Genomic DNA, 17,600 nt, shown 5'->3' on the forward strand with positions numbered 1-17,600 from the left:
TCTTTTGTTACAAAATACCGGTACATTTCTCTCCTCTAAATTAAAACATTTAATTTTCCGGATGCTGATTTCACAGAGGTGGCTAGACTTGCTTTTATATCAATCTCGATTGTTTTTATTTCATAAAATCCATACATTACACAGTCATGGTGTAGGACTAGCGGTTGTACATGCAGTTCGAGATGTCTGTGGTTCAAAACTTGATGCAGGTGGTAAATGAGTCTCTCAGATATGCGGAATGACAATGGAATAGTTTCTCTCTGAATCTCTCTGTATAGCCATGTACTAACTATATGTTAAGTAAGGATAAGAACTTATGGATGAACAATTTCTTTATTACAACTAAGAGCGACGTTTCGGTGTAGGTTCTCACACCGTTAACCAACAAGTGATTGTCCTTATCAGCATTGACAGTCAGATTAACAGGACTTGACTGTATATAGTTAATATGTCATGGTCATATTCCAGCTCTATGACGCAGCATGGAAATAATTGAGTCTGGAGCAGACAAAACAGTGGTTGATATAGTGAGCAATCGTCGCCTTTCAGGTGCAATGACGGACAATCATCCAAGTCACAGAGCCTGACCATAGGATCCATTAAATCGACTCTTACAACCAGCACAGGTTGCTAGGGTCCAATTCTAATATAATACTTCCCCCACAACTCATCTTATTTAGTATTCATACAAATGTTCAATGAATGCAAAATTGTTTTGAAAAACAAGTCAAACATCAGTTTACAAAGATTCAATGTCACAAGCACTGTTCTTGCATGTTTCATTTATAAGAATTTATGACACTGATTTATATTCTGATATGAATGTAGGTCACAGACATAAGATGTCAGCCAATCTCGAGGGGCATATGGTGTGAAATACCCTGTGTGAGAGCCTATACATAGACTCACACACAGGGTACACCATATGCCCCAAGGGATTGGTTGATAATGAATTTGTCTCACCTACATTCATTCATACAGACCCGGTATAGATGTCCAAAGTTTCACTGAGTAAAACCAAGTTACTTCCCTTTACCCATTGCTTTTGGATAAACATCGGTTCATTTCAGCTCAACAATACTTAAGCTTGATAAGCGATTACCTATAGCGTTATGATTCATATCTCAGCATGATACATGAGCTACGTGGAGAATAATTGCCTGTTCCTAAACCAATCAGAAGCTGGTATTTTAATGTATGGGGAGATTGTGTCTTGTGTCTTGTGTCTTGTGTCTTTTTTTCAAAGAATGTAAGTCACAGACATATCAAATCAGTTGTTGGCCTAAGAATATCACAATTTTATTTAATCTGTTTATTAGTCCAATATATGAACTTTGAATGAAACAACCAATGATCTTATATCCATCCAGATGTTTTAACTGCTGTTTAAAAAACAATGTTGGCCTTAAGATATTGCACTTTTGTGTTTTAAATCTAGCGTTCTACAAGCAAGCTTCAACAATGATAAAGCAGCCAGCGCTTGACCATCAGTGCAGATATTCTGATCCGTTAGCTGGATGTAATCCCTTGACATATTCCCCTTTACCAACATCATCATCCCCACAAACCCCTGTGGACATTTTACATGCATAATCTCACTCAAACCACAGGTTGATGAGGTAAAAACTATTGCTATTCATACATTTTTGGAATATTTGTCATTGTTTCTGGTTTAGCTGCATGCAAATAGAAGAGAATTACTCCAAGGGCTTTGTTTCTTTTGCAGACGCGAGTCGAGTCTGCCCCAGTCCACAATCTCCGGCCTCCAGTGAGTACCACACATTTACATGATGAGGCACTGCAGTGTCATATTTGCTTCACAGAGAGTGCCCTCACATTGTCGCACATAGAGTGCTAAAAGCAGCATCACTTTGCTTACAATGTGTTGTCAGGCGATAGTTTTTAATCAAATTGGTTTTCAAAGTTGCTCTGGCAAAAAGTGGGAAAAAGTTTATCTGAATTGCAAACGTGGTTGTTGACTGAAACGACGTTGCCTATAGTGAGACTGTAATGAAGACGAGACCAGTTTGACAGATATGGCGCACAAAGCTTACGAGTAACTTTTGAAGAACACACTATTTGAAATTTCATTATTTTGGCTTCACTTTCCAACCAGGGTTTTTCACTCCCAAAATTCCAAAAACTAAGATATCAATTTTCTGGATTGGTGGAATTTGGTTTTCTTGGCTGCAAATTCAAACATGCCAAAATAACCTGAATAATGAAATAAGTCCTTCCACTTTATTTGTTTTTTTTTTCAAGTTACATAACAAAGTTGGCTAACTTTTAACTCAAACAAATTTCAGGAGCAATTGCTACTATATAGTTTTCATGTAGCAAAACATTGAGATACTAATTGCTTTCATTAATTTCATGCTCGACAATTTGTACTGACAAGGTTTACAGAGAATAGCCTCAGATGACAATATATGTACTTTGAAGTGATTGACATAGTATCCTTGACATGACACAGATAGTGACTTTGATGTGAATTCTTATATATCATGATTTAACCTTGACATGTTTGTTTGTTGTTTAATGCCGCACTCAGCAATATTCCATCTATATGACGGCGGTCTGTAAATAACTGAAATCTGGTTCAGACAATTGAGATCATGAGCATCGATCCACTCAATTTGGATACGATGACGTGCCTGAACCAAGTCAGCTGGTCTGACCACCCGATCCTGTTTGTCGCCTCTTATGACAAGCATAGTCGCCTTTTACGGCAAGCATGGGTTGCTGAAGACCTATTCAACCTTGACATGACATGACACAGATAGAGACCTCAGTATGATTCTTAGATGAGTAGCCTTGGTGTAATTCTTTCATTTTAACCATGATATGACACAGAGTGACCTTGTTATAATTAAAAATTTAACTTAACATGACAGACTACTCTTAGATAACAATTACATGACACAGATCCAGTGACTTTGATACGATTCTTAGATGGTAGATTAACCTTGACATGACACAGATGGTAACATGGAGTACGGTAGTTCTTGAATAGTGACCTTGATCTGGAAGAGTGACCTTATGTAATTCTTAAATAATGACCTTTGTGTAATTATTTGATAATAAACTTGATGTGACAGAGTCATCTTGATGTAATTCTTAGACAGTAACTTTGACATGACACGGATAGTAACCTTGACATGACAGACAGTAACTTTGACAAGACACAGATCGTAACCTTGACTTGACACAGTAACTTTGACTTGACACAGTAACTTTGACTTGACACAGATAGTAACTTTGACTTGACACAGATAGTAACCTTGACTTGACACAGTAACTTTGACATGACACAGATCGTAACCTTGACTTGACACAGTAACTTTGACTTGACACAGTAACTTTGACTTGACACAGATAGTAACTTTGACTTGACACAGATAGTAACCTTGACATGACCGATATTGACCTTGACATGACAAATATTGACCTTGACATGACCCACATTGAGAAACTTGGCCTTGATTTTTTCAGAGATTACTGGTTCACGGGTTAACAGTAAAAACCATAATGGAAGTTAACTTGGATCGCATTTACCAAATCCTTTCTGGTATCATATTTTAACAAAATACAATACTAACGACGACAAATCTTTCATTGTTGACTATTCAACGTATGCGTCCTTGTGTGTGATTGGTCCTGAGGTAATTTCAGAAATGAGAAACGTAAAGTCAGTTATGGAAGGCCTAAAGCTTCAATCTGACTTGCATGTACCAACTCAACTGATTAAAATTCATTGAATTTTTGTTCCCCGTAATTACCTTGCTAGTGTGGTGAGCAGCGGTCTCGCAGAGCGTATTTTGGGATCAGGATAAGGGCTGCTATCGGAATGAGGCTGCTTGCAGGCTGACCTGTTAGGATGGAAATTACTGGGTGTTGTGTTTTTTTGTCTGAATTACCAGAATAGTGCATGATGGGAAGGCCCGGGGTCAGTGGTCCTGTTTGCATGTGGCATCATATAGGATTAATCTTGCAGATTGGAGATGGCGCAATTGCATGAATACATTAGTGTCAGTGTTTTGTGCAAGATGGCACCGAGGCGAATTTAATGCTTATTTAAAGTGACAATCAGGGCCTCATCGATACCATCAGCCCAGTTATTTCCTGGTTGAAATTCAAACCCATTCATTACACTTGGTTTCCTCACTAATCAATTTGAAGAAATTTCTGTTTCACCTCGTGAAAATGGAATTAATATTGCTCAGTCATTTATCTCTATACATTCCAGGAACCAGATAAAAACATTTCATTTTGGTTTCGACTGAAATGGCCTAATCAAGTACTCAGTGTGTAACACTAAAAAAGTCTGACAATTTGATGACGGAAAAAGCCAAAAATACTCTGATAAATGGAATGTTTTTGTATGAAAGTAAGTGTCGTAATTATTGCTTGGCAACACTAAATTGGGAATTTGTACTTAAAAAGAAATAGTCTCCAGCAACATTGTCTGCTGAGGGAATATATTTCCTATATCACTGCATATGGGATAACTTTTTGCTCTTTTCGGGAAATAGTACTCAATAGTAGCAACTTTATTTTGCCTGGTTTCAGGTTTGAAACATATAAATTCCTAGTGTTTTCATTTTGACAAACAATATCATTGATAACTTCTTTATTTACAATTGAGCCTCACACAAAACTTTGCATATAAGTATCGATAAGTAATATGAATTCATGCCATTGTTTTGTCCTTATTATCCTACATCATCTTCTGAAATAAAAATGAGTCCTTTCCTTCTGCTTGTGGGAATATTGTGGGGTCCAGGGCAGAATAGTTCCCCAGTACCTCATGCCTGTCTCTCCCTGGGGTCCAGGGCAGAATAGTTCCCCAGTACCTCATGCCTGTCTCTCCCTGGGGTCCAGGGCAGAATAGTTCCCCAGTACCTCATGCTTGTCTCTCCCTGGGGTCCAGGGCAGAATAGTTCCCCAGTACCTCATGCTTGTCTCTCCCTGGGGTCCAGGGCAGAATAGGTCCCTAGTACCTCATGCTTGTCTCTCCCTGGGTCCATGTTTGCATCCAAGTTCACCCCATTATGTTTCTTTGTTTGTCAGCATCATACCCATGCTCGTGGGTTTCGCCAAAGTGGTAAACGTCTGAGACCTGAATCACTTGGGGCTTTCCTCCTACATTAAGCTGACACTCTGTGATACAGCTGGAATACTGTTCAGAGCAGCAGTAAACCCAACTCACTCCTTTTAAAGGCATGTGTTTTTTATTTCACATGTAGACTTTCATTTTCATATGTTCCAGTAGTATTAATCACTTTCTCCTAGATGTAACAAGAGTCATCAGGAGATGACATATCCCCCCGGTCTGGACATTGGCTACTTATACCCCACTTTTGGTTCATTGCCATTGGATACCTTCAGTTCAGTGAAGATAAAAAAAAATGCTGTTCAGTATTTTTCAAAATCCCAGATCTGTATACCAAGTTTCATCTGGAAATATTCAACAGTTTTGGAGTTCTGCTCTGGAAACGAGCACTACTTTCATTTTCAGTAAAAGTCCAACTTGTCGTCATGAATTTTTTTTTTTAAATTTCCAAATCATTAATAGGCACCAATTCCCTACTAGACTGATCTATATAGCAAGTTTCAACAAGAAATATTAAACCGTTTTGGAGTTCTACTCCAGAAATGGAAAACATCTTGTCGTCATCATGAAAAATCATGAAAACAAGCAAAATCAAAAGAATCAAAATCCCAAATCATCAAAAGACACCAGTTCCCCACCAGTTTCAACCAAAAATATTTAACGGTTTTGGAGCTCTGCTCCAGAAACAAGAAAGGACGGCTGATGGACAGACAGACATTGTGATTGATAAAACTTTAACCATAATACTCAAAGACCTGATCCCCAGGTTATAGTCCATATATAAGGCATCTTTATGCTGACACAGTTCAAGTTAAACTCCAAGACACGGACACTACTGTTTACTGTCTTTTTGACAATAGCAGCAGTCAGGTTAATCCTAGTAACTGATTTCAGTGAACTCTACCATGTTACTGTGGTAGTGAGATAACACAGACATTCCACTCCTGGACATGGTATATCTGGAGATATTCACATCAGACACATACCTCATTGTAATCCTTTTGTGGCACAGGGATGATGAGATTAAACCTGAGAGACACTTTAATAGCAGCAGGAGCAACACGGAGGGAGTGGGGACTGGGAGCAGGAGGAGGCTGCGATGCCGCTATGCCGTCCCTGACATTGCTCAGTGTCATTGGTCGGATGATGTTACCCACAAGCGCAAGACAAACCTGACATGACATAAATGTGAATATGTATGATGTGGGTTAACGCTGTTACTCAGAGTCTGTGACACTTAAAACTTTCTCACTGACACCTGGAAGCACTGATCTCTTACAATGTATGACAAGTGCAGCCAAGCTTTCAATGTCTTATCTTGCTCGTTGACGGCAATCCTGTTCACATGTAATTGTAATGGTGTTTGTCAGGGCTTGTGGAAGTCTTAGCACTTTTCAGGAGTTCAGCATGTTTGATTGAACAATATGTATATTAGTTTCGACAATTTGTTCTTTGGTGTCAATCCTGCTTAGCAACCTTTGAGACTAAATTGTTGATTGCAGATACATCGTAGGCTCAGCAGAGTGCCCTCAATCTGCCACATCACCTGGGCGAAGCTCTAACAACAATGAGGAACCAGAGAGGTCAAGGTCGAGGACTGGTCTGGCACTGCTGGACAAGATGGTGGCCCGCCTGGAGGCCAGTCCTCGACACAGGATGTGTCAGCATCGGGGTGGATGTGTCCTGTATGTTCTCAAGGTAAGTGTCATGTCCTCAGTGATGGTGTCATGCTTGTCCTCATGTATTTTCATGTCGGTCCTTACTCTTTGTTGGTGCCATGTCCTCAATGTGGGTGTCATGTCCTCAATGTGGGCGTCATGTCCTCAATGTGGACATCATGTCCTCAATGTGGACATCATGTCCTCAATGTGGGCGTCATGTCCTCAATGTGGGTGTCATGTCCTCAATGTGGGCGTCATGTCCTCAATGTGGGGGCCATGTCCTCAATGTGGGTGTCATGTCCTCAATGTGGGCGTCATGTCCTCAATGTGGACATCATGTCCTCAATGTGGGTGCCATGTCCTCAATGAGGGCGTCATATCCTCAATGTGGGTGTCATGTCCTCAATGTGGGCGTCATGTCTTCAATGTGGGCGTCATGTCCTCAATGTGGGCGTCATGTCCTCAATGTGGGTGTCATGTCCTCAATGTGGGCGTCATGTCCTCAATGAGGGCGTCATGTTCTCAATGTGGACGTCATGTCCTCAATGTGGACGTCATGTTCTCAATGTGGACGTCATGTCCTCAATGTGGGCGTCATGTCCTCAATTTGGGCGTCATATCCTCAATCTGGGCCTCATGTCCTCAATCTGGGTGGCATATCCTCAATGTGCCAGGTCCTCAATGTAGATGTAATGTCATCAATGTGGACATCATGTTCTCAATGTGGGCGTCATGTCCTCAATGAGGGGGTCATGTTCTCAATGTGGACGTCATATCCTCATTGTACCATGTCCTCAATATAGATGTCATGTCCTCAATGTGGGGAGCTTCATGTCCTCAATGAAGGACATCGTGTGCCCAGAATGAAAGTCTGGTGAGTGTTGAGTGCCAGTTTAGCTGATACTTGTGCTTCAGTACTGGAGAGATTACAGGTATTGCTTGCAGTTGAAACTCAGAGCGATGGCATGCACTGAAATGCTTCTAATACAGATGTGCTGAAAGAGGAGATTGATAAGTTACAATAACATGGCCCACAAATTTGTCATGTTTGCTCATTGCACCCCAAAAGTAAGACAGCTCAGGAAATGGGTATAAGTATGGCCTGTACACTGTAGGGGGATGGGAGACTAGGGTTTCCCACAGTGGTGGGTATAAGTATGGCCTGTACACTGTAGGGGGATGGGGGACTAGGGTTTCCCCCAGGGGTGGGTATAAGTATGGCCTGTACACTGTAGGGGGATGGAGGGCTAGGGTTTCCCCCAGGGGTGGGTATAAGTATGGCCTGTACACTGTAGGGGGATAGGGGATTAGGGTTTCCCCCAGGGGTGGGTATAAGTATGGCCTGTACACTGTAGGGAGATGGGGGACTAGGGTTTCCCCCAGGGGTGGGTATAAGTATGGCCTGTACACTGTAGGGGGATGAGGGACTAGGGTTTCCCCCAGGGGTGGGTATAAGTATGGCCTGTACAGCAATGGGATAGGGGACTAGGGTTTCCCCCAGGGGTGGGTATAAGTATGGCCTGTACACAGTAGGGGGATAGGGGACTAGGGTTTCCCCCAGGGGTGGGTATAAGTATGGCCTGTACACTGTAGGGGGATAGGGGACAAGGGTTTCCCCCAGGGGTGGGTATAAGTTTGGCCTGTACACTGTAGGGGGAAAGGGGACTAGGGTTTCCCCCAGTGGTGGGTATAAGTATGGCCTGTACAGCAATGGAATAGGGGACTAGGGTTTCCCCCAGGGGTGGGTATAAGTATGGCCTGTACACTGTAGGGGGATGGGGGACTAGGGTTTCCCCCAGGGGTGGGTATAAGTATTGCCTGTACACTGTAGGGGGATGGGGGACTAGGGTTTCCCCCAGGGGTGGGTATAAGTATTGCCTGTACACTGTAGGGGGATAGAGGACTAGGGTTTCCCCCAGGGGTGGGTATAAGTATGGCCTGTACACTGTAGGGGAGGGGGGACAAGGGTTTCCCCAAGGGGTGGGTATAAGTATGGCCTGTACACTGTAGGGGGATAGAGGACTAGGGTTTCCCCCAGGGGTGGGTATAAGTATGGCCTGTACACTGTAGGGGGATAGGGGACTAGGGTTTCCCCCAGTGGTGGGTATAAGTATGGCCTGTACAGCAATGGAATAGGGGACTAGGGTTTCCCCCAGTGGTGGGTATAAGTATGGCCTGTACACTGTAGGGGGATAGGGGACTAGGGTTTCCCCCAGGGGTGGGTATAAGTATGGCCTGTACAGCAATGGAATAGGGGACTAGGGTTTCCCCCAAGGGTGGGTATAAGTATGGCCTGTACACTGTAGGGGGATGGTGGACTAGGGTTTCCCCTAGTGGTGGGTATAAGTATGGCCTGTACACTGTAGGGGAAAAGGTGCTAGGGTTCCCCCCCAACGGTAAGTACAAGTATGGCCTGTACACTGTAGGGGGATGAGAGACTAGGGTTTCCCCCATGGGTAGGTATAAGTATGGCCTGTACACAGTAGGGGGTAGGGAGACTAGGGTTTCCCCCATGGGTAGGTATAAGTATGGCCTGTACACTGTAGGGGGATGGGGGACTAGGGTTTCCCCCAGGGGTGGGTATAAGCATGGCCTGTACACTGTAGAGGAAGAGGTGCTAAGGTTCCCCCAGTGGTGGGTATAAGCATGGCCTGTACACTGTAGGGGAAGAGGTGCTAGGGTTCCCTCAGGGGTGTGTAGAAGCACAGCCTGTACAGCAGGGGGATGGGGGACTTGGCTTCTCCAGGGGAGGGGTACAGCATGGCCTGTACAGCAGGGGGGTGGGGGACTTGGCTTCTCCAGGGGAGGGGTATAGCATGGCTGGTACACAGCATGCAGGGATGTGAGGAAAGATCAGACAAGGGGCCTGACTGACTGCCTTCATCCTAATCCATCATTCCTGACAAGTCTCACACTGACACTGATAGTTCCACCATAATCACAACCGGACTGGCTGACTCCAGTAGACTTGCTGGATGGCTCCCTATACTTTATTTCCTTGTCTTCAACTTACTGAGGTGGTGTGGGAGGCTGGTTGAGTTTGTTCCAAATGCAGGAGAAATGGAGGCAAAATCTTATTGCTTTGGGGCGATATTATTTAGTGCAGTACTATTATTACACTTTAATATGATGTATAAGGTTATATATATATATATATATATATATATATATAAAGTATGTAAAGTTTGTTAAGTTTGTTTTTAGTTGTTTTTTTATAAGTTTTCTTAGCTGTTTGTACTCAACCCTTAGTGAGTGTGTTTGGACAAGAAAATTTCCATTATCTAAAGTTATTTTACGGATGCAACTACACAACTTGATCTGTGATAGAAGATCTGTCCTTTGGGTAGGGTGCAATGGAACTATCATGGGGATCTGTCCTTTGGGTAGGGTGCAATGGAACTATCATTGGGATCTGTCCTTTGGGTAGGGTGCAATAGAACTATCATTGGGATCTGTCCTTTGGGTAGGGTGCAATGGAACTATCATCGGGATCTGTCCTTTGGGTAGGTTGCAATAGAACTATCATGGGGATCTGTCCTTTGGGTAGGTTGCAATGGAACTATCATCAGGATCTGTCCTTTGGGTAGGGTGCAATGGAACTATCATTGGGATCTGTCCTTTGGGTAGAGTGCAATAGAACTATCATGGGGATCTGTCCTTTGGGTAGGGTGCAATAGAACTATCATGGGGATCTGTCCTTTGGGTAGGGTGCAATGGAACTATCATTGGGATCTGTCCTTTGGTAGGGTGCAATGGAACTATCATCGGGATCTGTCCTTTGGGTAGGGTGCAATGGAACTATCATCAGGATCTGTCCTTTGGGTAGGGTGCAATGGAACTATCATCGGGATCTGTCCTTTCGGTAGGGTGCAATAGAACTATCATGGGGATCTGTCCTTTGGGTAGGGTGCAATAGAACTATCATCGGGATCTGTCCTTTGGGTAGGGTGCAATGGAACTATCATCAGGATCTGTCCTTTGGGTAGGGTGCAATGGAACTATCATCGGGATCTATCCTTTGGGTAGGGTGCAATAGAACTATCATGGGGATCTGTCCTTTGGGTAGGGTGCAATAGAACTATCATCGGGATCTGTCCTTTGGGTAGGGTGCAATGGAACTATCATCGGGATCTGTCCTTTGGTAGGGTGCAATGGAACTATCATCGGGATCTGTCCCTTGGTAGGGTGCAATGGAACTATCATCGGGATCTGTCCTTTGGGTAGGGTGCAATGGAACTATCATCGGGATCTGTCCTTTGGGTAGGGTGCAATAGAACTATCATTGGGATCTGTCCTTTGGTAGGGTGCAATGGAACTATCATCGGGATCTGTCCTTTGGGTAGGGTGCAATGGAACTATCATCAGGATCTGTCCTTTGGGTAGGGTGCAATGGAACTATCATCGGGATCTGTCCTTTGGGTAGGGTGCAATGGAACTATCATGGGGATCTGTCCTTTGGGTAGGGTGCAATAGAACTATCATGGGGATCTGTCCTTTGGGTAGGGTGCAATGGAACTATCATCGGGATCTGTCCTTTGGTAGGGTGCAATGGAACTATCATCGGGATCTGTCCCTTGGTAGGGTGCAATGGAACTATCATCGGGATCTGTCCTTTGGGTAGGGTGCAATGGAACTATCATCGGGATCTGTCCTTTGGGTAGGGTGCAATAGAACTATCATCAGGATCTGTCCTTTGGGTAGGGTGCAATAGAACTATCATAGGGATCTGTCCTTTGGGTAGGGTGCAATAGAACTATCATCGGGATCTGTCCTTTGGGTAGGGTGCAATAGAACTATCATCGGGATCTGTCCTTTGGGTAGGGTGCAATGGAACTATCATGGGGATCTGTCCTTTGGGTAGGGTGCAATGGAACTATCATCGGGATCTGTCCCTTGGTAGGGTGCAATGGAACTATCATTTGGAGAATTATACCAAGAAACATTTTGAAATGAAGGTCATGAAAATAAAGACATTCTTCGGGGATCTTGATATTCAAAAAATATAAAAAAAACACTCAGGATTTGTTTTTAGAAAAGGATTTCTAGTGGAAGATTGGAACTGATCTGGGTTCCATGGTTTCGTTACCTGAACCAACAAGGTTCCTCTTTAACTGACATACAGTCTATGAAATATTTCATTTTGATACAATTTTCTCTACTAATCTATTTATCCTGATGCTGATTTCATAGAGCTGGGTAGACTAGCTTTTTGTGATCTAGATTGGTTTTAAGTCTTTGAAAGGCATTTAGAAGTGATACACATCAGGAAGAGAATTTATGGATGTCAACTTCTTTATTATGAGGAACACAACGTTTCGGAGTATTTACTTACTCCTTCATCAGATGATGAATAAGGAGTAAGCATATACTCTGAAACGTTGTGTTCCTCATAATAAAGAAGTTGACATCCATAATAAATTTCTCTTCCTTAGATAGGTTTGGATTTCATAAAATACATATATTCCACAGTGATGCGTGCAGGTCTAGGTTCTACTGTGAATGTGCTGTTCTGCCTCTTCTGCAACTAAAACATGACCCTGTGACCCTGGGACACTCATGTGATTCATGAGAGGATGCTAATGTCCCGTTGTTCTGTATTCATTGGAACCATACAGCCCCATCCCAGTGCTACTTCAAGCACCAGTATGTGATACATGTACATCAGTATTCATGTTGTAGGCGTATGTAAGTCCCTGACTTCTACCTGAACTTGTATGTGTTTTGTCATGGTGCAGCTTTTCGCAAATGAAACATTACCACAATTAGATGTTATCTCAGACGATTTCATCCCAATAGCAAAATAAATTTCTTATGTCATATCTGCCTTGTGAGGTCCCCAGGCTGACATGAATTTAATGGTGTAATTTTTCTTGGCAATATGATCTGCAGCATAGTCGTCATAGAACCATATCCTCCAACACTTTGTAGATCTTTGATGATGTCTGCTCCCACGAGGACTGAAGGGCACTACAGTGCAGGGGAGGTAACTCCGTCATGATTGATGTACAAGGAGTTAGTACAAGGCGGAATGGTGTTAACAAGTCATAAATCTTGTCCAGCCAACATTTGCCCACCGTCAATCAGCACATGTCTCAATTTGAGGTAGTTTACACATTCTTGGCCGCTATTTGAGAAGAAGGCAATTACAAGCTGGACTCTGACTTTGATGGCCAACGGAGGCTGTGTTATGGGTGGTTTGTATGTATAAAATAACAGTTGTCTTCGGAGCAGTTGAATATAATACATAGTATATTTGTGTCGTGAATATGTTTTTAAAGCAATTAGTCTTATTTTAATGCATACTAAATTATGCTTTGTCCTTTATTTTCTATTTGATTTCACATAAAAGGTCCAGTCCAATATCTTGAAGGCAGCCTAGTGGTTAAAGCGTTCGCTCGTCACGCCGAAGACAGGGGTTCCATTCCCAACGTGTGAAGCCCATTTCTGGTGTCCCCCGCCGTGATATTGCTGGAATATTGCTAAAAGCAGCGTAAAACCATGCTCACTCACTCACCAGTGTCTTGCAGATGCAGTTGCAAACAATTCCTTGATTCTTTAACTGGAACAAGACCCACATGCATACTGTCAGTAGTCAAATTTATTGAATTACAAAACTGTTCATTTTCCTCAGTTTGAAGATGAAAATGAAAGAAAAACTCCCGACATCTCCTCCCACACTACACCCACTTCCTGACATCTCCTCCCTCACCACACCCACTTCCTGACATCTCCTCCCACACCACACCCACTTCCTTACATCTCCAGCACGACACCCACTTCCTTACATCTCCTCCCTCACCACACCCACTTCCTGACATCTCCTCCCTTACCACACCCACTTCCTGGCATCTCCTCCCACACCACACCCACTTCCTTACATCTCCCGTACCACACCCAATTCCTGACATCTCCTCCCACACCACACCCACTTCCTTACATCTCCCTTACCACACCCACTTCCTGACATCTCCTCCCGCACCACACCCACTTCCTGAAATCTCCTCCCACACCACACCCACTTCCTGACATCTCCTCCCGCACCACACCCACTTCCTTACTTCTCCCTTACCACACCCACTTCCTTACATCTCCCACACCACACCCACTTCCTGACATCTCCTCCCACACCACACCCACTTCCTTACATCTCCCTTACCACACCTACTTCCTGACATCTCCTCCCACACCACATACACTTCCTGACATCTCCTCCCACACCACACCCACTTCCTGACATCTCCTCCCACACTACACCACTTCCTGACATCTCCTCCCTCACCACACCCACTTCCTGACATCTCCTCCCACACCACACCCACTTCCTTACATCTCCCACACCACACCCACTTTGTTACATCTCCTCCCACACTACACCCACTTCCTGACATCTCCTCCCACACCACACCCACTTCCTGACATCTCCTCCCACACTACACCCACTTCCTGACATCTCCTCCCACACCACACTCACTTCCTGACATCTCCTCCCAAACCACACACACTTCCTGACATCTCCCCACACCACACCCACTTCCTGACATCTCCTCCCACACCACACCCACTTCCTGACATCTCCTCCCACACCACACCCACTTCCTGACATCTCCTCCCAAACCACACACACTTCCTGACATCTCCCCACACCACACCCACTTCCTGACATCTCCTCCCACACCACACCCACTTCCTGACATCTCCTCCCACACTACACCCACTTCCTTACATCTCCTCCCTCACCACACCCACTTCCTTACATCTCCTCCCACACCACACCCACTTCCTGACATCTCCTCCCACACCACACCCACTTCCTGACATTTCCTCCCACACCACATCCACTTCCTGACATCTCCTCCCACACCACACCCACTTCCTTACATCTCCTCCCAAATCACACACACTTCCTGACATCTCCCCACACCACACCCACTTCCTTACATCTCCTCCCACACCACACCCACTTCCTGACATCTCCTCCCACACCACACCCACTTCCTTACATCTCCTCCCACACCCAGTTCCTTACATCTCCTCCCACACCACACCTACTTCCTGACATCTCCTCCCACACCACAACCACTTCCTTACATCTCCCACACCACACCCACTTCCTTACATCTCCTCCCAAACCACATACACTTCCTGACATCTCCTCCCACACCACACCCACTTCCTGACATCTCCTCCCACACCACACCCACTTCCTTACATCTCCTCCCACACCCAGTTCCTTACATCTCCTCCCACACCACACCTACTTCCTGACATCTCCTCCCACACCACAACCACTTCCTTACATCTCCCACACCACACCCACTTCCTTACATCTCCTCCCACACCACACCCACTTCCTGACATCTCCTCCCACACCACACCCACTTCCTGACATCTCCTCCCACACCACACCCAGTTCCTTACATCTCCTCCCACACCACACCCACTTCCTTACATCTCCTCCCACACCACACCCACTTCCTGACATCTCCTCCCACACCACACCAACTTACTAACATGTCCCACACCACACCCACTTCCTTACATGTCCCACACCACACCACACCACACCACACCCACTTCCTAACATCTTCTCCCACACCACACCCACTTCCTGACATCTCCTCCCACACCACACCCACTTCCTGACATCTCCTCCCACACCACACCCACTTCCTTACATCTCCTCCCACACCCAGTTCCTTACATCTCCTCCAACACCACACCCACTTCCTGACATCTCCTCCCACACCACACCCACTTCCTGACATCTCCTCCCAAACCACACCCACTTCCTGACATCTCCTCCCAAACCACACACACTTCCTGACATCTCCCCACACCCACTTCCTGACATCTCCTCCCACACCACACCCACTTCCTGACATCTCCTCCCACACCACACCCACTTCCTTACATCTCCTCCCACACCCAGTTCCTTACATCTCCTCCCACACCACACCTACTTCCTGACATCTCCTCCCACACCACAACCACTTCCTTACATCTCCCACACCACACCCACTTCCTTACATCTCCTCCCAAACCACATACACTTCCTGACATCTCCTCCCACACCACACCCACTTCCTTACATCTCCTCCCGCACCACACCCACTTCCTGACATCTCCTCCTACACCACACCCACTTCCTGACATCTCCTCCCACACCACACACACTTCCTGACATCTCCCCACACCACACCCACTTCCTGACATCTCCTCCCACACCACGCCCACTTCCTGACATCTCCTCCCACACCACACCCACTTCCTTACATCTCCTCCCACACCCAGTTCCTTACATCTCCTCCCACACCACACCTACTTCCTGACATCTCCTCCCACACCACAACCACTTCCTTACATCTCCCACACCACACCCACTTCCTTACATCTCCTCCCAAACCACATACACTTCCTGACATCTCCTCCCACACCACACCCACTTCTTTACATCTCCTCCCGCACCACACCCACTTCCTGACATCTCCTCCTACACCACACCCACTTCCTGACATCTCCTCCCACACCACACCCACTTCCTTACATCTCCCACACCACACCCACTTCCTTACATCTACTCCCAAACCACATACACTTCCTGACATCTCCTCCCACACCACACCCACTTCCTGACATCTCCTCCCACACCACACCCACTTCCTTACACCTCCTCCCACACCACACCTACTTCCTTACATCTCCTCCTACACCACACCCACTTCCTGACATCTCCTCCCACACCACACCCACTTCCTGACATCTCCTCCTACACCACACCCACTTCCTGACATCTCCTCCCACACCACACCCACTTCCTTACATCTCCTCCCACACCACACCTACTTCCTTACATCTCCTCCTACACCACACCCACTTCCTTACATCTCCTCCCACACAACACCCACTTCCTGACATCTCCTCCTACACCACACCCACTTCCTGACATCTCCTCCCACACCACACCCACTTCCTTACATCTCCCACACCACACCCACTTCCTTACATCTACTCCCAAACCACATACACTTCCTGACATCTCCTCCCACACCACACCCACTTCCTGACATCTCCTCCCACACCACACCCACTTACTTACATGTCCCACACCACACCCACTTACTTACATGTCCCACACCACACCACACCACACCACACCACACCCACTTCCTAACATCTTCTCCCACACCACACCTACTTCCTGACATCTCTTCCCTTACCACAATCACTTCCTGACAGGGGCGGTCGGGTAGCCTAGTGGTTAAAGCGTTCGTTTGTCACGCCGAAGACCCGGGTTCGATTCCCGACATGGGTACAATGTGTGAAGCCCATTTCTGGTGTCCCCAGGCGTGATATTGCTGGAATATTGCTAAAAGCGGTGTAAAACCAAACACACTCACTCACTGACATCTCCTCCCACACCACACCCACTTCCTGACATCTCCTCCCACACCACACCCACTTCCTGACAACTCCTCCCACACCACACCCACTTCCTGACATCTCACACCACACCCACTTCCTGATATCTCCTCCAATTCCTATGAAGCATGAAATCACTGCCTGCCTGTATATTGCAATAACAGCAGGAATGTCATGTTTGGCAGGAACCAACATGTGACGGTGCCTTTTCCCCAGACTAATGGAGATCACAGCAGTATAGGTTGCCAGTTTTCTGTCTGTCACCTTGTCAGTCCATCTACTGTAGCTGTCTGTCTGTGCTGTCTGCTGGGCAGTCTGTTGGTCTTCTCTGTGCCGTCTGCTGGAGCTGTCTGTCTGTGCCGTCTGCTGGTCTTCTCTGTCTGTGCTGTCAGCTGGAGCTGTCTGTC

The 17,600-nt window shown here is 45.5% G+C and overlaps 1 protein-coding gene across 6 annotated transcripts in view; it reads left to right on the forward strand.

Moving 5' to 3' along the window:
• LOC124147658 (transmembrane protein 135-like) overlaps nt 1-17,600 on the forward strand; it is a 219,053-nt gene that overhangs the window by 181,921 nt on the left and 19,532 nt on the right. For all 6 annotated transcript variants that reach the window (XR_007217921.1, XR_007217920.1, XR_007217919.1 and 3 more), the window contains 2 exons: nt 1,727-1,768; nt 6,616-6,811. Coding sequence is in view for 3 of the 6 variants with exons in the window: in XM_046518346.2 (XP_046374302.2) it covers nt 1,727-1,768; nt 6,616-6,811 (238 nt within the window). In the remaining 3 variants the exon portion in view is untranslated. The remainder of the gene's footprint in view (nt 1-1,726; nt 1,769-6,615; nt 6,812-17,600) is intronic.

The sequence above is a fragment of the Haliotis rufescens genome, unplaced genomic scaffold (assembly GCF_023055435.1).
Source record: "Haliotis rufescens isolate VD_foot unplaced genomic scaffold, xgHalRufe1.0.p SCAF_32, whole genome shotgun sequence".
Lineage (NCBI taxonomy): Eukaryota > Metazoa > Mollusca > Gastropoda > Lepetellida > Haliotidae > Haliotis > Haliotis rufescens.